The sequence below is a fragment of the Oncorhynchus masou genome, chromosome 28 (assembly GCF_036934945.1).
Source record: "Oncorhynchus masou masou isolate Uvic2021 chromosome 28, UVic_Omas_1.1, whole genome shotgun sequence".
Lineage (NCBI taxonomy): Eukaryota > Metazoa > Chordata > Actinopteri > Salmoniformes > Salmonidae > Oncorhynchus > Oncorhynchus masou.
Genome location: NC_088239.1, coordinates 37,771,687 through 37,795,652, shown reverse-complemented (window position 1 = coordinate 37,795,652; position 23,966 = coordinate 37,771,687). Strand labels below are relative to the sequence as shown.

Here is a 23,966-nt window from a genome sequence, read left to right as displayed (position 1 = left end):
CTCCTCTCCACCCTCTCCGAGTTGGGCATCTCCGGCGCGGCCCACGCTTGGATTGCGTCCTACCTGACAGGTCGCTCCTACCAGGTGGCGTGGCGAGAATCTGTCTCCTCGCCACGCGCTCTCACCACTGGTGTCCCCCAGGGCTCTGTTCTAGGCCCTCTCCTATTCTCGCTATACACCAAGTCACTTGGCTCTGTCATAACCTCACATGGTCTCTCCTATCATTGCTATGCAGACGACACACAATTAATCTTCTCCTTTCCCCCTTCTGATGACCAGGTGGCGAATCGCATCTCTGCATGTCTGGCAGACATATCAGTGTGGATGACGGATCACCACCTCAAGCTGAACCTCGGCAAGACGGAGCTGCTCTTCCTCCCGGGGAAGGACTGCCCGTTCCATGATCTCGCCATCACGGTTGACAACTCCATTGTGTCCTCCTCCCAGAGCGCTAAGAACCTTGGCGTGATCCTGGACAACACCCTGTCGTTCTCAACTAACATCAAGGCGGTGGCCCGTTCCTGTAGGTTCATGCTCTACAACATCCGCAGAGTACGACCCTGCCTCACACAGGAAGCGGCGCAGGTCCTAATCCAGGCACTTGTCATCTCCCGTCTGGATTACTGCAACTCGCTGTTGGCTGGGCTCCCTGCCTGTGCCATTAAACCCCTACAACTCATCCAGAATGCCGCAGCCCGTCTGGTGTTCAACCTTCCCAAGTTCTCTCACGTCACCCCGCTCCTCCGCTCTCTCCACTGGCTTCCAGTTGAAGCTCGCATCCGCTACAAGACCATGGTGTTTGCCTACGGAGCTGTGAGGGGAACGGCACCGCAGTACCTCCAGGCTCTGATCAGGCCCTACACCCAAACAAGGGCACTGAGTTCATCCACCTCTGGCCTGCTCGCCTCGATACCACTGAGGAAGTACAGTTCCCGCTCAGCCCAGTCAAAACTGTTCGCTACTCTGGCCCCCCAATGGTGGAACAAACTCCCTCACGACGCCAGGACAGCGGAGTCAATCACCACCTTCCGGAGACACCTGAAACCCCACCTCTTCAAGGAATACCTAGGATAGGATAAAGTAATCCTTCTCACCCCCCCCCTTAAATGATTTAGATGCACTATTGTAAAGTGGCTGTTCCACTGGATGTCAGAAGGTGAATTCACCAATTTGTAAGTCGCTCTGGATAAGAGCGTCTGCTAAATGACTTAAATGTAAATGTAGAAAATAGTAAAAAATAAAGAAAAACCCTTGAATGAGTCGGTGTGTCCAAAATTGACTGGTACTGTATGTGTATTCAGGGACCGTCACATTCCAAAAAGGCTTCTGTTTTTTGGTTTCTCTATTTTGCACAGAGGTTACTTCAAACTTCTAAGATATTTACTTTGAAGTTGAAATTGAGTAGGACTGTCTGTGCGTCTTATAAAATCACCATCATCAACAGATCTGTTACAGTCATCAAAGGCTGAGAGAGAGTACAACACTGTTTCCAACTCTATATTCCTCTAGGAGTCCATTCTCTGTTTAAGAGATTCAGACGGTTGTCATATCTATATCACCTGTTTTCCATGTCTCAATCAACCTACTGAAATTAGTCAGGGAGAATATAAACTAAGACCGGCAAAAATACATAATTGCCCTTACAAACTTCTCAAAGATGGCTGCCAGGTACCGTCTACTATTCACTCTTACCGTGTCCCATTTAGCATTCATCTTCTCCTTTTCAAACTTGGCGAACTCCCTCCTGTCGTGGATGATCATGAGCAGCTTCCAAATGAGCAGCAAAGCCAGGCCGATCAGCACAATGCCCGCCACAACGCCAGCCACGATGGGGATGATGTCCGGGCCCGCAGGGCAGTCTGGAACACAGACAGGGAAACACACAGCAAGAAAATTATGTTAGCCCAATATTTTTGAGGGTATTTAACCAGGCAAGTCAGCTGATGTAAAATCAGATTCATATACACAATTACATCCTGATTTGCATTATACTGCATCTAGGACAAGGAACTTCTGGTCAGTTCTTCACGGTCAGGCCAAGAACTCCGAGCTCTAATGACAACACTACTCAATGGATAAAACAAATAAACCTATTTTTCACCTTGTTATATCCTCAGTCACAATGCCATGCCAGAGACTGCATATTCTCTCACCTAGTGTTTCCACCACATGGACCTCCTTCTCTGTGTTGTTGTTGACAGCGTAGGTGTAGTAGAACCAGCAGTCGTTGGCATCCCTCTCCTTACAGTGCATCAGGGGGAAAGCCTGTCCTGGCTGGGGCAGCTTGTCTCGGTCCTTCACCTTGATCAGGTTGAAGTAGCTACAGTCCCTCTCACACGTCTCCTTCTTCTCCCCCGTCCCAAAGGCTCTGCACTGAACACACTCCCTGTGGAAGACAGGACATTGACATTAAACTCTGTACAGATGGAGTAACACATGCAGGTAGTCTCACATTGGGATTCCTAGACTTGTAACATATTCACTTGTCTATTGGAATGTAAGAAAGCTAAATATTGAGGTTTATGCAAGCGTCTGTAGTGGGCAATGCTGTACCCTACACTCTTAGCATATTTTTTCTATCTAGAACCTAAAAGGGTTATTCAGGAAAAAAAAGCTGAATTATTTTCAACCATTACAATATACCTTTATGTAATCCACATATAACATTCCCACAAGGAAATACAGCAAATAGTTGTTTTTTTGCATTGTTAAAACAATATAATGATCAAATAAAATGAATGAATTCCTTTATTCAACTCACTTGTGTTCTGCGCAGACTCCTGGACAGGTGGGGCAGATCTCACAGGTAGGCCCCTGGAACTTGGGGTCAGTGCACTTACAGGTGCCACACTCACAGGTGCCCCGGCCATTACAGATCTGCTTGTTAGAGGCCAGGCAGGTTGTGGTGTCCAGAGAACAGTCACAGGCACTGCCTGTCCAGTTGGCATCACAGATACACACCCTGCACTCACAACGACCATGTCCTGCCACAACACAACACACACAGGGTCAGAGATGAGAGATTACCCTGCAAAGATCAAATACAATCACAGATAAAAAAGGCTGACATATTAATGAGGGTAAATCTAATTTCATAACGGGCAATGATCTGTAATTTCATTGGAAATGGGCTCATTATGACCAAACGATCACGAGGTCACTCATTTGTGTGCAGAGCAGGATGTCACACTTTTGTCTTCAGATGGTAGCGCTTGGCCATCATTTCACAGTAAGCAAAATCTGTAATGATATAATTTAACACATTTATCTGCTTTGACACATGCCTATTGCACACCACAGCAGCTCAACTGATGACTTACCTCCACAGAGTTTGTTGTTGGAGCGGTCACAGTTAAAGTTGTCACAATCGCAGAACTTTCCACTGTAGCGTTCCTCTGGGTTCTCCCTCTTCTTACACTCGCAGGTTCCACACACACAGTCTCCATTGTTGCTGCAGATGTCTGTACCATTGTCTTTACGACAGTTCTTATCCAGGTCTTCGCTGGTCACTTCGTTGGTGCTGCACTCACAATGTCTACCTATACGGCCCTCGTTGCACCTGAGCGACAATAAAGAAAATCAAATGTAATCCTTTTTTTACAACAACATGCCAATATTGTAGAATATTCAGACAAACCAATGCAATACACCGGAAATCAGTTACATATGAATGGCCTATAGAAATAGATTAACAATGCATTATACATTCAGTATCAAACATCATACTGTACACTTTCTCTATGCCATGGACAATATTACAATATGAAAGGTAAATGCGGGTTAAGATCTTCTGCCTGTGAAACATAAGTGCCTTACCTGCAGGCTCCACATTCATATGTCCCGTTGCCTTTGTGGCAGATTTCACTGTTCTCAGTGCCGTTTTTGTGACAGTCACATTCACAGATGAAGTTCAGAGCGATCTCCACCTCCTCTGTGAACCCTAGGGGTTTGATCTTGATGGTCTCTGGTTTGCCCATCTTAGGACACTGCTTAGCTGTGATGCTTATGGTGAAAGACACCTACAGATAAGTGATGAAGGAACGCATTCACACTAAGGGCATACTAATTACATTTCATAATAAAAAAAAAACGATGCATTTGACTCGTCGGGCATCTAATAACGGACCAATCCAATGCACTTGATCAGAAATCTGAAATAACTGAACCTGAAAGATGAAAAAAGAAATAGATCTATATTTAGAATAGAAAACGATGGAGGATGTTTTGGTTACCCACCTCGTCTCCGATGGAGATGTTGGAGCATTTTCTTCCCATCTCTCCCTCACCAGTCACTCCGTTCTTGCAGCGTGACTGGTACGCGATGGTCACTCCCTCTGCTAGCTTACTGTTCTCCAGAATCACCTCTGAGGAAAGAGACTACCACACAAAGAACAAGTTAGCCCACTGCAAATTGAAAATATACTATGTTCAGTAATCTACAGTTTTTAAAATGCATATTTGAAAAATGTCCCCTGCAAAGAACAGTTCAGACAGAGACGTGGTGACTCTAGAGTAAGAGCAGCACGGTTTTTGCCAACTATTTTGAGGCTGAAAGTGAGATTGTGTGCAGTGCATATTGTCTAGTAACCAATTTAATTTATACTTACATTGTAGGCATCAATAATAAGGTTGATAACGTTGCTGGAGTTTGCAGAGAGTGTCCCGACTGCAGACTTAGGAATGAGATTCTTCAACTCCTGAGAAGAGAGAGAACACCGTAGAGTAAATGATCTAGTATGTCAATATGAATCATGTACAATCGTGGCCAAAAGTTTTGAGAATGACACAAATATTAACTTCCACAAAGTTTGCTGCTTCAGTGTCTTTAGATATTGTTGTCAGATGTTACTATGGAATACTGAAGTATAATTACAAGCATTTCATAAGTGTCAAAGGCTTTTATTGACAATTACATGAAGTTGATGCAAAGAGTCTATATTTGCAGTGTTGACCCTTCTTTTTCAAGACCTCTGCAATCCGCCCCTGGCATGCTGTCAATTAACTTCTGGGCCACATCCTGACTTATGGCAGCCCACTCTTGCATAATCAATGCTTGGAGTTTGTCAGAATTCTTTTTTTTTTTGTCCACCCGCCTCTTGATCACAAGTTCTCAATGGGATTAAGGTCTGGGGAGTTTCCTGGCCATGGACCCAAAATATCGATGTGTTGTTCCCCGAGCCACTTAGTTATCACTTTTGCCTTATGGCAAGGTGCTCCATCATGCCGGAAAAGGCATTGTTCGTCACCAAACTGTTCCTGGATGGTTGGGAGAAGTTGCTTAAGGAGGATGTGTTGGTACCATTCTTTATTCATGGCTGTGTTCTTAGGCAAAATTGTGAGTGAGCCATCTCCCTTTGCTGAGAAGCAACCCCACACATGAATGGTCTCAGGATGCTTTACTGTTGGAATGACAAAGGACTGATGGTAGCACTCACCTTGTCTTCTCCGGACAAGCTTTCTTCCGGATGCCCCAAACAATCAGAAAGGGGATTCATCAGAGAAAATGACTTTACCCCAGTCCTCAGCAGTCCAATCCCTGTACCTTTTGCAGAATATCAGTCTGTTCCTGATGTTTTTCCTGGAGAGATGTGGCTTCTTTGCTGCCCTTCTTGACACCAGGCCGTCCTCCAAAAGTATTTGCTTCACTGTGCGTGCAGATGCACTCACACCTGCCTGCTGCCATTCCCGAGCAAGCTCTGTACTGGTGGTGCCCCAATCCTGCAGCTAAATCAACTTTAGGAGACGTCCTGGCGCTTGCTGGACTTTCTTGGGCACCCTGAAGCCTTCTTCACAACAATTGAACCACTCTCCTTGAAGTTCTTGATGATCCGATAAATGGTTGATTTAGGTGCAATCTTACTGGTTTGCAATATCCTTGCCTGTAAAGCCCTTTTTTGTGCAAAGCAATGGTGAGGGCACGTGTTTCCTTGCAGGTAACTATGGTTGACCGAGGAAGAACAATGATTCCAAGCACCACCCTCCTTTTGAAGCTTCCAGTCTGTTATTCGAACTCAACCAGCATGACAGAGTGATCTCCAGCCTTGTTCTCGTCAACACTCACACCTGTGTTAACGAGAGAATCACTGACATGATGTCAGCAGGTCCTTTTGTGGCAGGGCTGAAATGCAGTGGATTTTTTTTTTTGGGGGGGGGGAATTCAGTTAATTTGCATGGCAAAGAGGGACTTTGCAATTAATTGCAATTCATCTGATCACTCTTCACAACATTCTGGAGTATATGCAAATTGTCATCGTACAAACTGAGGCAGCAGACTGTGAAAATTAATATTTGTGTCATTTTCAAAACTTTTGGCCATGACTGTATATCTCTAAATAATCAATGCACCGGAAAAGTTGCTCAGAGCAAAGCTGTTATGTTTTGCCTGACCATTTCGATTGGAGAGCAGTTTGATTGTGGTCTGCAAACACATAGTTGTATGGTCTGAATCTAAAGTTATAACTATTTAGTGTTGTGACATTCTACATTTTGACAAAGATCCAAGTCAAAGTCTGTATCAAAATGGCACCATATTCCTTAAACAATGCACTATGTAGTGCACTATATACATTGTCTTTGGAAAGTATTCAGACCCCTTGACTTTTTCCACATTTTGTTATGTTACAGCCTTATTCTAAAATGGATAAAATATATATCCTCAGCAATTAAAACAAAATAGCCCATAATGACAAAGCCAAAACAGGTTTAGACATTTTTGCAAATGTATTAAAAATAAACAAAAACCTTATATACATAAGTTCAGACCCTTTGCTGTGAGACTGACAATTTAGCTCCGTTGCATCCTGATAATTCTACAACTTGATTGGAGTCCACTTGTGGTAAATTCAATTGATTGGACATAGTTTGGAGAGGCACACACCTGTCTATATAAGGTCCTACAGTTGACCGTGCATGTCAAAAAACCAAGACCTGAGGTCAAAGGAATTGTCTGTAGAGCTCCGAGACAGGACTGTGTTGAGGCACAGATCTTGGGAAGGGTACCAAAAAAGACTCTTCCTAGAGCTGGCCGCACGAGAGAAAGTCCTTAGTCAGGGAGGTGACCAAGAACCCGATGGTCACTCAACCTCAAGATTCTCTGGTCTGATGAAACCAAGATTGAACTCTTTGGCCTGAATGCCAATCGTCACGTCTGGAGGAAATCTGGCACCATCCCTATGGTGAAGCATGGTGGTGGCAGCATCAAGCTGTTGGGGTGTTCTTAGGCCGCAGGGACTGGGAAACTAGTCAGGATTGAGGCAAATATGAGCGGAGCAAAGTACAGAGGGATCTAACAGGACAACGACCCTAAGGACACAGCTAAGACAATGCAGGAGTGGCTTTGGGATAAGTCTCTAAATGTCCTTGAGTGGCCCAGCCAGAGTTTGGACTTGAACTCGATCAAACATCTCGAGAGACCTGAAAATAGCAGTGCAGCAACGCTCCCCATCCAACCTTGAGAGGATCTGCAGAGAAGAACAGGAGAAACTCCCCAAATACGGGTCCGCCAGGCTTGTAGCGTCATACCCAATAAGACTCAAGGCTGTAATTGCTGCCAAAGGTGCTTCAACAAATGTCTAAAACCTGTTTTTGCTTTGTCATTATGGGGTATTGCGTGTAGATTGATGAAGAGAATACGGCTGTAACCTAACAAAATGTGGAAAAAGTCAAAGGGTCTGAATACTTTCCGAAGGCACTGTACATCATAGGGTGCTATTTGGGATGTAACCCAAGTCTAACAGTGGAATCAAATAATCAAAGACTTTCTCCCGAGGTTGACAAACACTGTCCAAGCATTGGAACTGATGTGGATATGATAAAGGAATATTGTCGAACTCCAGGCAGACATCTAAATGGCTTGAAAAGGGCAAGAAGGAACATTCAGAGGCTTGTGTCCCAAATGGCACCCTATTCCTTATAAAGTGCACTAAAAAAGTAGTGCAATATATAGGGAAAGTGTTGCCATTTGGGACACAACCAGATGTCCAAAGATATGTTACTAGTAAAGGTAAAGGTAAATGCTTCTCTGCTCTTCAAAGTGTTGGGCTTCCTCCAACCTCCAACAGAGAGGCACAGAAACTTGAAAATTCCACACACAGGAACAACTGACTGACCTTGTAAACAGGCTGGAACTCCTCTGTGATGGCAAAGATTGTCTGGATGTTGTTGTCACTTAGTTTCTGAACCAGATGGGCGATGGAGGGGTAGTCCTGTTACAGGGAGACAATTGGTAAGTACAGGTACTCGGTTAGCCCTTTGATGCCATCACTAAGGCAAGTAGCCCATTACCTTGAAATCTTGTCATATTCAAAATACAGACCACACAGAAGAGAAACAAGCCACAATACATACAGTAAACAGCAGTGTATTAATTAAGAAATAATGCATAAGAACCCGGGCATTACAGTGTGACAACTCCCGACAAGGGCTGTTCTAAGGCCCAGGGTGAAGCCATAATTACTGGGTTCCAGGGCATTATTGTTTTCGTTATTTCCTCATCTTTTGACCCAGTCTTTATTCTATTCATTCAACATTGCTATGCTAAACAAATCATTGGCAGATACAGGTGAAGTCAGAAGTTTACATACACCTTAGCCAAATATATTTAAAATCAGTTTTTCACAATTACTGACATTTAATCCTAGTAAAAAGTCCTTGTTTTAGGATCACCACTTTATTTTAAGAATGTGAAATGTCAGAATAATAGTAGAGAATTATTTCAGCTTTGATTTATTTTGTTCACATTCCCAGTGGGTCAGAAATGTACATACACTCAACTAGTATTTGGTAGCATTGCCTTTCAATTGTTTAACTTGGGTCAAATGTTTCGGGAAACCTTCCACAAGCTTCCCACAATAAGTTGGGTGAATTTTGGCCCATTCCTCCTGACAGAGCTGGTGTAACTGAGTCAGGTTTGTAGACCTCCTTGCTCGCACATGCTTTTTCTGTTCTGCCCACAAATCTTATATTGGATTGAGGTCAGGGCTTTGATGGCCACTCCAATACCTTGACTTTGTTGTCCTTAAGCCATTTTGCCACAATTTTGGAAGTATGCTTGGGGTCATTGTCCATTTGGAAGACCCAATTGCAACCAAGCTTTAACTTCCTGACTTATGTCTTGAGATGTTGCTTCAATATATCCACATAATTTTCCACCTCATGATGCCATCAATTTTGTGAAGTGCACCAGTCCCTCCTGCAGCAAAGCACCCCTACAACATGATGCTACCACCCCAGTGCTTCATGGTTGGGATGGTGTTCTTCTGCTTGCAAGCCTCCCCCTTTTCCTCCAAACATAACGATGGTCATTATGGCCAAACAGTTATATTTTTGTTTCATCAGACCAGAGGGCGTTTTTCCAAAAAGTATGATCTTTGTCCACATGTGCAGTTGCACCGTAGTCCGTAGTCTGGCTTTTTTATGGCGGCTTTGGAGCAGTGGCTTCTTCCTTACTGAGCAGCCTTTCAGGTTATGTCGGACTCGTTTTACTGTGCATATAGATACTTTTGTACCAGTTTCCTCCAGCATATTCACAATGTCCTTTGCGGTTGTTCTGGGATTGATTTGCACTTTTTTCGTATCAAAGTACGTTCATCTATAGGAGACCGAAGGAGTCTCCTTCCTGAGTGGTATGACAGCTGTGTGGTTCAATGGTGTTTATACTTGAGTGATATTTTTTGCACAGATGAACGTGGTACCTTCCGGCGTTTGGAAATTGCTCCCAAGGATGAACCAGACTTGTGGAGGTCTACAATTGTTTTTCTGAGGTCTTGGCTGATTTCTTTTGATTTTCCCATGATGTCAAGCAAAGAGGCACTGAGTTTGAAGGTATGCCTTGAAATACATCCACAGGTACACAGGTACACAGGCTAACTGACATCATTTGAGTTAATCAGAAGCTTCTAAAGCCATGACATTTTCAGGAATTTCCCAAGCTGTTTAAAGGCACAGTCAACTTAGTGTATGTAAACTTCTGACCCACTGGAATTGTGATACAGTGAATTATTAGTGAAATAATCTGTCTGTAACCAATTGTTGGAAGAAAATACTTGTCATGCACAAAGTAGATGTCCTAACCGACATGCCAAAACTATAGTTTGTTAACATGAAATATGTAGAGTGGTTGAAAAACGAGTTTTAATAACTCCAACCAAAGTGTATGTAAACTTCCGACTTCAACTGTAGCTAGGTAGCATAGATTCAATGATGATAAGACAAGAACTTCAATAAATAATGACTTAATACTGTAAACATCCAATAGGCCTACATAGGCAAGCACTATTATGGTTGGCGAGTCCGAGCTAACCAAGCTGGTGATGTTAATAGTGATGTTTCCGTTGATGGCACATGAGTGGAAGAACTGTCCATGCTCCTGGCGCTGGTGGTGACTGTCAGTGTTTACCTAACACCGAACCCAAACCGGCTACGCACGTGCGCCATCGTGCATACATTTATTTTGTCCCCCCACACCAAACGCGATCACGACACACAGGTTAAAATATCAAAACAAACTCTGAACCAATTATATTCATTTGGGGACTGGTCAAAAAGCATTAAACATTTATGGCAATTTAGATAGCTTGCACTTTCTAGCTAATTTGTCCTGGGATATAAAATTGAGTTGTTATTTTACCTGAAATGTACAAGGCCCTCTACTCCGACAATTAATCCATACATAAAATGGTCAACCAAATCATTTCCAGTCATCTCTCCTCCTTCTAGGCCTTTTCTTCTCTTGACTTTATATTGCGATTGTCTACTTTCATAAATTAGGTGCATTACCGCTTCTGACCTCGTTCATCTTATAACCAATGAGGAGATGGCACGTGGGTACCTGCTTCTATAAACCAATGAGGAGATGGGAGAGGCAGGACTTGTAGCGCGATCTGCGTCACAAATAGAACTGACTTCTATTTTAGCCCTTCGCAACACAGACTCAATAATTGAATAATATAGATTTCTAAATTTATTTTGCAAAGCTTGCGCAGTGAGATTGAACAGAGGAAATAGGCATTTCAAGGCATAGACACTGGCTGGAAAGCAGTTTTAACCCATCAGCATTCAGGATTAGAATCACCCGTTGTATTATTATACATACATAGTAGTGGCTCATGGTGTACATATTGTTCTCCAGGTGGCATTTCCCATCGTTGGGCAGAACAATCCCTCCCAGTTTCCCATCTCCAGCAAAGTGGAAGCCAGCATCAGTGGAAAACACCAGCAGACGTGTGACGTTCCTCCAGCCAATGTGCTCCTGGGAGGAGGGAGAGAGAGAGGCCCATACAAACTCAATGTAAAATAAAACAACATACAGAAAAAGGACACAGCTTACAGAAATACCAGAGAACAAAATTACAAGACCTAGGAAATATATTTAAAAAACTAGGAACAGCTATGTAAGAGGTTAAAACGTCTTAGGGCTAGCCGTCCTGCTAGTGGGACAAATTCCGGTGAACCTGGATGGCGCGCAATTCAAATAAATAATCAAACAAATTATGGATGTTAAACATTTAGCTTAAATTCTTGTTATCTTCCTCTGATTTGTCATCCAAAGGGACCCAGCTATAACAGGTAGTGTCATTTTGTTAGATAAAATCCTTCTTTATATCCCAAAAAGTCTGTTTAGTTGGCGCCATCGATTTGAGTAATCCACTCGTTCAACATGCAGAGAAAGGAATCCGAAAATCTACCCCTAAACTTTGTTTCAACAAATCAAAATAGGTTTCTATCTACTCCTCAGATACCCTAAAATGTAATCAAACTCTAATATTTCTTACGGAAAAAAGTATGTTCAATAAGAAACCGATTTTAGTAGGTGCGTCTTGTCTTCATGGCGCGCCCAAACACGAATTTCCAAGACTGTGTCCCTGAACTACATTTCTTGGAGGAATGACCCTAGCCCTCAACCTCCGAACCAACAGGTCCCAGATGTGTTCAATGTGATTGAGATCCGGGCTCTTCGCTGGCCATGGCAGAGCACTGACATTCCTGTCTTTCAAGAAATCAGGCAAGGAACGAGCAGTATGGCTGTTGGCATTGTCATGCTGGAGGGTCATGTCAGGATGAGCCTGCAGGAAGAGTACCACATGAGGGAGGAGGATGTCTTCCATGTAACGCACAGTGTTGAGATTGCCTGCAATCACAACAAGCGCAGTCCGATGATGCTGTGACACACCGCCCCAGACCATGAGGAACCCCCCACCTCCAAATCGATCCCGCTCCAGAGTACAGGCCTCGGTGTAACGCTCATTCCTTCGACGATAAACTCGAATGACCATCACCCCTGGTGAGACAAAACAGCGACTCATCAAGTGAAGAGCACTTTTTGCCAGTCCTGTCTGGTCCAGCGACGGTGGGTTTGTGCCCATAGGCGACGTCGTTGCCAGTGATGTCTGGTGAGGACCTGCCTTACAAACAGGCCTACAAGCCCTCAGTCCAGCCTCTCTCAGCCTATTGTGGACAGTCTGAGCACTGATGGAGGGATTGTGCGTTCCTGGTGTAACTCGGCAGTTGTTGCTGTCCTGTACCTGTGATGTTCGGATGTACCGATCCTGTGCAGGTGTTGTTACACATGGTCTGCCACTGCAAGGACGATCAGCTGACCGTCATGTCTCCCTGTAGCGCTGTCTTAGCCGTCTCACAGTACGGACATTGTAATTTATTTCCCTGGCCACATCTGCAGTCCTCAAGCCTCCTTGCAGCATGCCTAAGGCACGTTCACACAGATGAGCAGGGACCCTGGGCATCTTTCTTTTGGTGCTTTTTCAGAGTCAGTAGAAAGGCCTCTTTAGTGTCCTAAGTTTTTATAACTGTGACCTTAATTGCCTATCGTCTGTTAGCTGTTAGTGTCTTAACGACCGTTCCACAGGTGCATGTTCATTTATTGTTTATGGTTCATTGAACAAGCATGGGAAACATGTTTAAACCCTTTACAATGAAGATTTGAATTTATTTTGATTTTTAGAATTATCTTTGAAAGACAGGGTCCTGAAAAAGGAAAGTTTCTTTTTTTGCTGAGTTTATATTGACTCAAGACAAAGAGGAGTAAGTAAGTATGTTTATATTCTCTGTGAATTGATCTCGTGGTACCAGACCTTAACACCCTATTCTCATTTGAGAATGGCTGGAGTGGAGGCTAACTGGAAGCTAAGAGAAGGCCGTTTTATAAAACCTTAATGTTTGAGAGTTCGTTCACTCTAGGGTCCTAAACTGCTATTTCAAAGGGCTAATGCAGCTGGTGGCCACACCAGATACCGACTGTTAATTTTGATTTTGACCCCCCCGCCCCCTTTGTTCAAGGACACATTATTCCATTTCTGTTAGTCACCGGTCTGTGGAACTTGTTCAGTTTATGTCTCAGTTTTTGAATCTTATGTTCATACAAATATTTACACATGTTAAGTTTGCTGAAAATAAACTCAGTTGAAAGTGAGAGGGCGTTTCTATATTTGCTGAGTTTAAAACCCTGATAAAATATTTGAATAATTTACAGTATACCTACTCATTCAAGGGTTTTTCTTTTATATTTACTATTTTCTCAATTTAAAAATAATAGTGAAGACATCAAAACTATGAAGTAACACATATGGAATCATGTAGTAACCCAAAAAGTGTTTAACAAATATATTTTAGATTCTTCAAAGTAGCAATCCTTTTCCTTGATGACAGCTTTGCACACTCTTGGCATTCTCTCTACCAGCTTCACCTGGAATGCTTTTCCAGCCTTGAAGGAGTTTCCACATATGCACTTGTTGGCTGCATTTCCTTCACTCCGTGGTCCAATTCATCACAAAACATCTCAATTGGGTTGAGGTCGGATGATTGTGGGGGCCAGGTCATCTGAAGCAGCACTCATTTTCTCTCCTTCTTGTTCAAATCGCCCTTACACAGCCTGAAGATGTGTTGGGTCATTGTCCTGTTGAAAATCAAAATGATAGTCCTACTAAGAGCAAACCAGATGGGATGGCGTAACGGTGCAGAATGCTGTGGTAGCCATGCTAGTTAAGTGTGTCTTGAATTCTAAATAAATCACTGACAGTGTCACCAGCAAAGCACCCCCACACAATCACACCACTTCCTCTATGCTTCATGGTGGGAACCACACATGCGGAGATCATCCGTTCACCTACTCTGCAGCTCACAAAGACACAGAGTTTGGAGTGGTCGAATGTCCATTGCTCGTGTTTCTTGACCCAGACAAGTCTCTTCTTCTTATTGGTGTCTTTTAGTAGTGGTTTCTTTGCAGCAATTTGACCACGAAGGCATGATTCACACAGTCTCGTCTGAACAGTTGATGTTGAGATTTGTCTGTTACTTGAAATCTGTGAAGCATTTATTTGGGCTACAATCTGAGGTGCAGCTAACTCTAATGAACTTATCCTCTGCAACAGAGATAACTCCGGGTCTTCCTTTCCTGTGGCGGTCCTCATGAGAGCCAGTTTCATCATAGCGCTTGATGGTTTTTGCGACTGCACTTGAAGAAACTTTCAAAGTTCTTGACATTTTCCGGATTGACTGACCTTCATGTCTTAAAGTTGTTAGGTTGTAATTATCAGAGTAAGAACTCAACGGACACTAATGAAAGCTCAAATCAAGTTTATTCTTCCCAAAGGATCGAACCGCTGAACAGACAACAACATTTCACACAAGCACTGATATTTAACCCTTTCTCCTATGCTGTCTCCTCCAGATCTGAACAGCCAAATGCATCGCTGTTGCTAGACAGAACCTTAGTGATATCTGTTCTTGCTCACTTCATCTGACCTGACCTGTGCCCCAATGTGCTCACTCCTGCCCAACTCACGTCTGTCATGGTGCCTGGTACCAGACTGCGTCTCTTCTCCTCCCTGAGGATCCCTGATGGCTAATAACATATCCTTACAAAATGTAAATGTTATACATTACCCGCTCTCCCTCAGTGACACGAATAAGTATATTTCATATTCCCAGAACCCGATAAATTAATGATGGATTGTCGTTTCTCTTTGCTTATTTGAGCTGTTATATATAACCCCTACCTTGTCACAACACAACTGATTGTTTCAATGCCAAGAGTGTCATCAAGGCAAAAGGGTGGCTACTTTAAAGAATCTCATCTAAAATATATTTTGATTAGTTTGACACTTTTTTAAAATTCCATGTGGTTATGTCATAGTTTTGATGTCTTCACTATTATTCTACCATGTAGAAAATAGTGAAAATAAAGAAAAACCCTGAAATTAGTAGGTGTGTCCAAACTTTGACTGGTACTGTATATTATAATAAAAGCATAAGACTTACACCGCAGACAGCCACTTGCATGATGGCATCAAAGCCTCCCTCTGGTGAGTCCAGGTTTCCGGAGATCTGCTGTCGTCCCACCAGGGTGTTGAACTCCTGTCCATTGCTGGTCAGCTTCAGGACATTCTTATAGCTGAATGGACTGGTGCAGTTCTGGTCCCCAGTACAGGGGTTCAGCAGCTTGGCTGGGGTGGTGCTTATGTAAGGCATAACAGTCTTCTCAACGAAGGAACCAAAACCTGACAGAAAAGAAGAAGAGAAGATATCCAGCTCACATATACACTGTATTGGTAAGGAGACAGGACACCAATTTGTTAGCTTCAGAACATCTTTACTAAGATAAAACTGGATATGTTACACATAATATTATGGGTATTGTAGAAAATGTATAATTATGCAATATGCACCCAAAAAGCACTGAAAGCAGAAGATATCAAGTTGTTGTGGAGAAAAGGTTAAGAAATATGGACATCCCCATTCCTCATACCGGGGCGGATTCATAATCTTACCGATTCTGAAATCAGATGTGATCTTTGACATCTCCAGCATCAGCTGTGTTCCCAGGTTCTTTACATTTTCCAGATCATCCTTCATTGAGTAGGAGAGGTCCATCAGGTAGTAGAGGTCGATGGGGTAATCCTCAGCTCGTTTGAACTTCAGATTAAAAGACTGGGGTTCACCTACAGTATACAAACAGATAGGCAAGGTTAAACCAGGGACAGTGGATGAAAATTTGCACTTTTGCCAACTCTGGCACATTTACATTGATGTTAACACTGAAATGTTGATTAAGGTGAATTGTCCCTGTCATATAAGCCTCTGGCATGGAAGAGTGCAAGGAGCACTCCTTTCTTCCACATAATAACAGCTGTACAGTTGATAGCTTAAACTCTCAAAGAAAATAGAGGATACTGTAACTAATCAACATAACAGTGAAAGACCACAGAAAATATCAGGAAACAGCAACCCTCAGCAAAATTGCTTCAGCAATTATCAAAACGGGAAGTTATGGCTGAAACAAAGTTAACTAAGACTACGTCCCAAATGGCACCCTATCCCCAATATAAGGCACTACTTTTGACCAGAGCAAAAAGTAGTAGAACTAAATAGGGAAAAGGTTGCCATTTGGGATGCACCCTTATCAAAGTTCCCACCAGATCTGAGGCTAAGGGTGAGTTTCTGGGGCTGGATCTGTGTGATATCCTCTGGTCTGAGTTTCTTTGCTCCCTTGTTGCGGTTGGTCACATCCTTGTTCTTCAGGGCCTGCTGGCTGCCTCGGGGGTTCTCTACCTTGGCGCCACTGCAACCTCTCTTCCGCAGGGACTCTAGCTCGTCACAGCGGGTCGACGTGGCCTCACCCTGCTTAAGAAACTCCTGGGGGAGAGGGAGGAGGTTAATCAGTTTCATGACAAATTGCATTATGCACTCAGAGGGAATCCACCCAAAATGTAAGGTCCTTATTTTCTGAAAAAATATTTCCTACACTCCAAAGCAGGTTATAAACAATATTGCCTGACACACTAGTGTTGTAATTCCAAGGGACAGTTTAGATGACATACTTCTCTCCTTGATTGCATACGAGTTCTAATGCTGAGTCAGTTATAGTAACAATGTAATAAAGTTATTGACAAATTCAAATCCACATACTGGGTCTGTGCACCATCCACATTTCGCTCCCACTTGAATACACTCCCCACAGGACTTGGCATTGGCCTTGATGCACTCGTTCCCTTCTGAAGGTTGAAGAGAAGCAAACTCATTATATACTCCTAAAGACTAAGCAGGCAAAACGCCCCAGTGTTTACACATTGTTTAATATAAAATTAGGAAAACTGTGTGGCTCAGAGAGAACAGTAATTGGAGCCAGAACGGAATATTCCGCTGTTCCATAGTTCTATGATGCCCTAACTACTAAGCTCCAAAAAGCCTAGGTGGAGCTGCTTCTTCTTCTGACAAATAACATCATTACATTACAGCAGCATGCTCGCTTTGCTTCGACTCACCCATGGACAATCAGGCTATTAGTCACCATTCTGTATTGTATGTAGGCCAACATCGTTTATGACATAATATGATTAGATGATGTACTGTGTAGTCAGTGTACAGAAACAGAACACTGATGTTGCTGTTGAGGATTTGATTTTGTCTAACAAGGTGGAAGTTAAAGTAAGTAGGACAGAAACTTGAGATATGAGAGAGAATAACTTTACCTTGCTGAGCACTGCTGTAACAAATGACTGCTAACAATGTTGATATCAGAGGTAGTTTCAGGTCCATCTGAAAAACAAAACAGATACAACATCACGAGGTTAGTGTGAGGATGCAGTAAAAGCTAGCAGTGAATACTGTGTTTTTGTTTACATTTGTAGTACAAATAGAAGACATTAGGCTGGATACCAGTTAATTGATATAGCCTTAGGGCCCTGAGCTATTGATGGTCAGGTGGTCACATGGTCTGGAGCCCTATATGGTACCTTCAGAAACTATTCAAACCCTTTTCCTTTTCCCACATTTTGTCATGTTACAGACTGGATTTAAAATGGATTAAATTGAGATTTTTAGTCACAGGCCTACACACAATACCCCATAATGTCAAAGTGGAATTATGTTTTTAGAAATGATTACAAATTAATAAAAAATGAAAAGTTGAAATGTCTTGAGCCAATAATTATTCAACCCCTTTGGTTATGGCAAGCCTAAACAAGTTCAAGAGTCAACATTTGCTTAACAAGTCACATAACAATTTGTATGGACTCACTCTGTGTGCAAAAATAGTGTTTAACATGATTTTTGAATGACTACCTCATCTCTGTACCCCCAAACAGACGCCTCACAAGTCCTCAAATGGTAGTTTCATTAAATAGTACCCGCAAAACACCAGTCTCAACGTCAACAGTGAAGAGGCGACTCCGGGATGCTGGCCTTCTAGGCAGAGTTGCAAAGAAAAAGACATATCTCAGACTGGCCAATAAAAGAAAAGATTAAGATGGGCAAAAGAACACAGACAAAGGACAGAGGAACTCTGCCTAGAAGGCCAGCATGCCGGAGTCACGTTGAGATTGGTGTTTTGCGGGTACTATATAATGAAGCTTCCAGTTGAGGACTTGTGAGGCGTCTGTTTCTCAAACTAGGCATTCGAAAGTACTTGTCCTCTTGCTCAGTTGTGCACCGGGGCCTCTCACTCCTCTTTCTATTCTGGTTAGAGCCAGTTTGCGCTGTTCTGTGAAGGGAGTAGTACACAGCATAGTGCGAGATATTCAGTTTCTTGGCAATTTCTCGCATGGAATAGCCTTCATTTCTCAAAACTAGAATACACTGATGAGTTTCAGAAGAAAGTTCTTTGTTTCTGGCCATTTTGAGCCTGTAATCGAAGCAAGAAACGCTGATGCTCTAGATACTTAACTAGTATAAGCCCAGTTTTATTGCTTCTTTAATCAGAACGACAGTTTTCAGCTGTGCTAACATAATTGCAAAAGGGTTTCCTAATGATCAATTAGCCTTTTAAAACTATAAACTTCGATTAACTAACACAATGTGCCATTGGAACACAGGAGTGATGGTTGCTGATAATGGGCCTCTGCACGCCTATGTAAATATTCAATTTAAAATGTGCAGTTTCCAGCTACAATAGTCATTTACAACATTAACAATGTCTACACTGTATTTCTGATACATGTTATTTTAACTGGACAAAATAAATGCTTTTCTTTCAAAAACAAGAACATTTCTAAGTGACCCCAAACCTTTAAAAGGTAGTGTATGTAATTTAGATATTTCTGTATTTCATTTTCCAAACATTTGCAACAATTTCTAACATTTTGAATTTAGGCTGTAACATCTAAAAGTGAAATAGGTATTCAGACCCCTTGACTTTTTCTTTGTTATGTTACAGCCTTATTCTAAAATGGATTCAATATTTTTTTTTCCAGCAATCTACACACAATACCCTACTGTAACAAAGCGAACAGGTTTAGACATTTTGCAAATGTATTGAAATTAAAAATACAAACACCTTTTTACATAAGTATTAAGACCCATTCCTATGAGACTCGAAATTGAGCTCAAGTGCATCGAGTTTCCATTAATCATCCTTTAGATGTTTCTACAAATTGATTGGACATGATTTGGAAAGGCACACACCTGTCTATATAAGGTCCTACAGTTGGCAGTGCATGTCAGAGCAAAAACCAAGTCATGAGGTTGAAGGAATTGTCTGTAGAGCTCTGAGATAGGATTGTGTCGAGGGGAAGGGTACCAAAACATGTCTGCTGCATAGTACTTCCACCAGAACACAGTGCCGTCAATCATTCTTAAATGGAAGGAGTTTGGAACCACCAAGACTCTTCTTAGAGCTGGCCGCCCGGCCAAACTGAGCAATTGGGGGAGAAGGGCCTTGGTCAGGTAGGTGACCAAGAACCAGATGGTCACTCTGACTGAGCTCCAGAGTTCCTCTGTGGAGATGATAAAGCCTTCCAGAAGGACAACCAACTCTGCAGCACTCTACCAAATCAGGCCTTTATGGAATCAGATGGAAGCCACTCCTCAGTAAAAGGCACATGACAGCCCGCTTGGAATTTGCCAAAAGGCACCGAATGGATTCTGGAGACCATGAGACCAAGATTAAACTCTTTGGCCTGAATGCCAAGTGTCATGTCTGGAAGAAATCTGGCACCGTCCCTACGGTGAAGCACGGTGGTGGCAGCATTATGCTGTGGGGATGATTTTCAGGGCAGGGACTGGGAGACTAGTCAGGATCGAGGCAAAGATGAACAGAGCAAAGTACAGCGTCATCCTTGATGAAAACCTGCTCCAGAGCGCTCAGGGCCTCAGATTCACCTTCCAACAGAACAACAACCCTAAGCACACAGCTAAAACAACGCAGGAGTGGTTTCGGGACAAGTCTCTGAATGCTTGAGTGGCACGCCAGAGCCCGGACTTGAACCTGATATAACATCTCTGGAGAGACCTGAAAATAGCTGTGCAGCGACGCTCCCCATCAAACCTGACAGAGCTTGAGAGGATCTGCAGAGAAGACTGGGAGAAACTCCCCAAATACAGGTGTGCCAAGCTTGTAGCGTCATACCAATCAAACTCGAGGCTGTGATAGCTGCCAAAGGTGCTTCAACAAAGTACTGAGTAAGGGTCTGAATAATTATGTAAATGTGATATTAGTATTTGATCAAAATTACAAGTTTGCTAAAATGTCTAAACCTGTTTTTGCTTTGTCATTATGGGTTATTGTGTGTTGACTGAGGGGGGAAAAAACTATTTAATCAATTTTAGAATAAGGCTGTAACGTAACAAATTGTGGAAAAAGTCAAGGGGTCTGAATGCCTCCCGAATCCACTGTAGATGTATATGAGATGGGATGTATAGACAGTATGTGGATAGAATATTTAGTATTTCTGTAGGATACGAAGGAGATCTATATATATATACTATTCTATACACAGCAAAAGTTGAATAGGATGGCATTGACTAGAATACAATACATACATATGAAGTGAGCAAAACAGTATGTACTTGTAAGGGGTGCGTAACTGGTGGCAGGGAAATCAAACGCAGGAGAGCAGAACTTGGTGAATATCCGGAGCAGTTTAATAAATAAATTAACGGCATACAAAAACAAACAACACATGGGTACAAAACCCGTATCTCAGCAGTAACACATAGCACGAGTACTTACAAATAAACAATTCCCGACAAGGACATGGGGGAAACAGAGGGAAAATATACAACATGTAATTAGGGTTTTGAAACCAGGTGTGTGTGAAAACAAGACAAAACAAATGGAACATGAACAATGGATCGGCGATGGCTAGAAGACCGGTGATGTCGACCGCCGATAAATTGGTCATAAAATTTGATCTGATCTTCATCAAGGTCACAACAATAGACAAACACAGTCTGCTTAAACTAATAACACACAAACAATTATACGTTTTCATGTCTTTATTGAACACACCGTGTTAACATTCACAGTGCAGGGTGGAAAAAGTATGTGAAACCTTGGATTTAATAACTGGTAGATCCTCCTTTGGCAACAATAACCTCAACCAAACATTCTCTGTAGTTGTGAATCAGACCTGCACAACGGTCAGGGTGAATTTTGGACCATTGCTCTACAAAAAAACTGTTTCAGTTCAGCAGTATTCTTGGGATGTCTGGTGTGAACTGCTCTCTTGGGGTCATGCCACAGCATCTCAAATCGGGTTGAGGTCAGGTCTCTGACTAGGCCACTCTAGAAGGAATATTATCCTCTGTTGAAGCCATTCTGTTGTTGATTGACTTCTATGTTTTGGGTCGTTGTCCTGTTGGATCACCAAACTTCTGTTGAGCTTCAATTGGCGGACAGATAGCCTAACATTCTCTTGCAAAATGTTTTTTTTTTGGACAGCAGTGGCTTCTTCCGTGGTGTCCTTCCATGAACACTATTCTTGTTTAGTGTTTTACGTATGGTGCTCATCTGGTGCTGTAGGTGTCCTGGAGGGCAGGCAGTGTGCCACCGGTGATACGTTGGGCAGACCACACCACCCTCTGGAGAACTCTGCGGTTGCGGGCGAAGCAGTTGCTGTACCAGACGGTGATACGGCCTTACAGGATGCTCTCAATGGTGCATCTGTAAAGTTTGTGAGGGTTTTACGGTCCAAGACATTTTTTCGTCATCCTGTGGTTAAAGAGGCGCTGTTGCACCTTTTTCACCACACTGTCTGTGTTAGTGAACCACTTCAGGCTGTCAGAGAAGTATACGCAGAGGAACTTGAACATTAAACCTCCACTGTGGCCCCGTCGATGTGAACGTTCTCCCTCTGCTGTCTCCTGAAGTCCACAATCAGCTCCATCATTTTGTTGATGTTGAGGGAGAGGTTATTTTCCCGGCACCACTTCACAAGTGCCTTTACCTCCTCCCTTTAGGCTCTCGTCATTGTTGGTAAGCAGGCCTACTGCTGTTGTGTCATCTGCAAACTTGAGGATTGAGTTGTAGGCGTACGTGGCCACGCAGTCATGGGTGAACATGGAGTACAGAGGGGGCTGAGCCCCTGTGTTGAGGATCAGCGAAATGAAGGTGTTGTTTCCTACCTTCACCACCTTGGGGTGGCCTGTCAGGAAGTCCAGGAACCAGTTGCACAGGGCGGGGTTCAGACCCAGGGCCCTGAGCTTAATGATGAGCTTGGAGGGTACTATGGTGTTGAAGGCTGAGCTGAAGTCAATAAACAGCATTCTTATATGTATTCCTCTTGCCCAGATGGGATAAAGCAGTGTGCAGTGTGATGGTGATTGCATAGACTGTGGATCTATTAGGGTGGTATGCAAATTGGAGTGACATTGAAAACGGGCGAAGAAGGATTTTTGCTTGTCCGGGAGCAAGACGTTGGTGTCCGCAACGTGGCTGGTTTTCCCTTTGTAATCGGTGATTATCTGGAGTCCCTGCCACGTACATCTCGTGTCTGAGCATGTTATGGCTCTCGTTTGTGGAATGACCGGACCAAGGTGCAGCGTGGTAGGCGTACATCGTGCTTTTTATTGATGACATCAAAAGCAAAATAACAACGACAAAAACGAAAGCACACAGTTCTGTAAGGCATAATCAACTATACAGAAAACCCAAAAGGAAAAGGACAACTTATATATGATACCCAGTCAGAGACAACGATAGACAGCTGCCTCTGATTGGGAACCATACTCAGCCAAAAACACAAAGAAATAGAAAACAGATTTTCCCACCCGAGTCACACCCTGACCTAACCAAACATAGAGAATAATAAGGATCTCTAAGGTCAGGACATGACAGAGCCGTTGAATTGCGACTCCACTTTGTCGCTGCACTGATGTTTTGCCTGTTTGATTGCCTTACGGAGGGTATAACTGCACTGTTTGTATTCAACCATATTCCCAGTCACTTTGCCATGGTTAATGTGGTAGTTGGCGCTTTCAGTTTTGCTTGAATGCCGCCATCTATCCTCGGTTTTTGTTTTGGGTAGGTTTTAATAGTTACAGTGAGAACATCATGCCCTATACACGTCCTGATGAACTCAGTCACTGTGTCAGTGTATACGTCAATGTTATTCTCAGAGGGAACCCAGGAACATATTGCAGTCTGCTTGATCAAAACAATATAGAAACTTGGATTCCGAATGGTCAGACCAGCATTGAATAGACCTTAGCACAGGTACTTCCTGTTTCAGTTTCTGCCTATAGGAAGGGAGAAGCAGGATGGAGTCGTGATCTGATTTGCCGAAGGGAGGGCGGGGGAGGGCCTTGTAGCAATCTGGGAAGGGGAAGTAACAATGGTCTTGAGTTTTTGAAGTGCGAGTACTACAGGCAAAGTGTTGATAGAACTTCGGTAGTGTTTTCCTCACATTTTCTTTGTTTAAGTTCCCGGCTACAATAAATGCAGCCTCAGGATATGTGGTTTCCAGTTTGCACAAAGTCCAGTGTAGTTCCTTGAGGGCTGTCGTGGTATCGGCTTGAGGGGGAATATACACGGCTGTGACTATAACCAAAGAGATTTTTCTTGGGAGGTTATATGGTCAGCATTTGATAATGATGTATTCTAGGTCAGGTGAACAAAAGGACTTGAGTTCCTGTACATTATCACAATCACACCATGAGTTAATCATGAAACATAAACATCTGCCTTCCTTCTTCCCAGAGAGTTCTTTATTCCTGTCTGCGTGATGTACTGAGAACCC

The 23,966-nt window shown here is 43.0% G+C and overlaps 1 protein-coding gene across 1 annotated transcript in view; it reads right to left on the bottom strand.

Annotated features, from left to right (window-relative positions):
- Nucleotides 1-23,966, bottom strand: part of LOC135517549 (integrin beta-1-like) — a 49,580-nt gene that overhangs the window by 11,986 nt on the left and 13,628 nt on the right. Inside the window, exons 2-15 of the mRNA XM_064941959.1 lie at nucleotides 17,484-17,550; nucleotides 16,921-17,006; nucleotides 16,428-16,647; nucleotides 15,783-15,953; nucleotides 15,274-15,512; nucleotides 11,093-11,248; nucleotides 8,109-8,204; nucleotides 4,608-4,697; nucleotides 4,237-4,377; nucleotides 3,817-4,019; nucleotides 3,321-3,559; nucleotides 2,762-2,984; nucleotides 2,154-2,386; nucleotides 1,693-1,859 (exon numbers count right to left, since the gene is read on the bottom strand). Coding sequence (XP_064798031.1) covers nucleotides 1,693-1,859; nucleotides 2,154-2,386; nucleotides 2,762-2,984; nucleotides 3,321-3,559; nucleotides 3,817-4,019; nucleotides 4,237-4,377; nucleotides 4,608-4,697; nucleotides 8,109-8,204; nucleotides 11,093-11,248; nucleotides 15,274-15,512; nucleotides 15,783-15,953; nucleotides 16,428-16,647; nucleotides 16,921-17,006; nucleotides 17,484-17,550 — 2,331 coding nt within the window. The remainder of the gene's footprint in view (nucleotides 1-1,692; nucleotides 1,860-2,153; nucleotides 2,387-2,761; nucleotides 2,985-3,320; nucleotides 3,560-3,816; nucleotides 4,020-4,236; nucleotides 4,378-4,607; nucleotides 4,698-8,108; nucleotides 8,205-11,092; nucleotides 11,249-15,273; nucleotides 15,513-15,782; nucleotides 15,954-16,427; nucleotides 16,648-16,920; nucleotides 17,007-17,483; nucleotides 17,551-23,966) is intronic.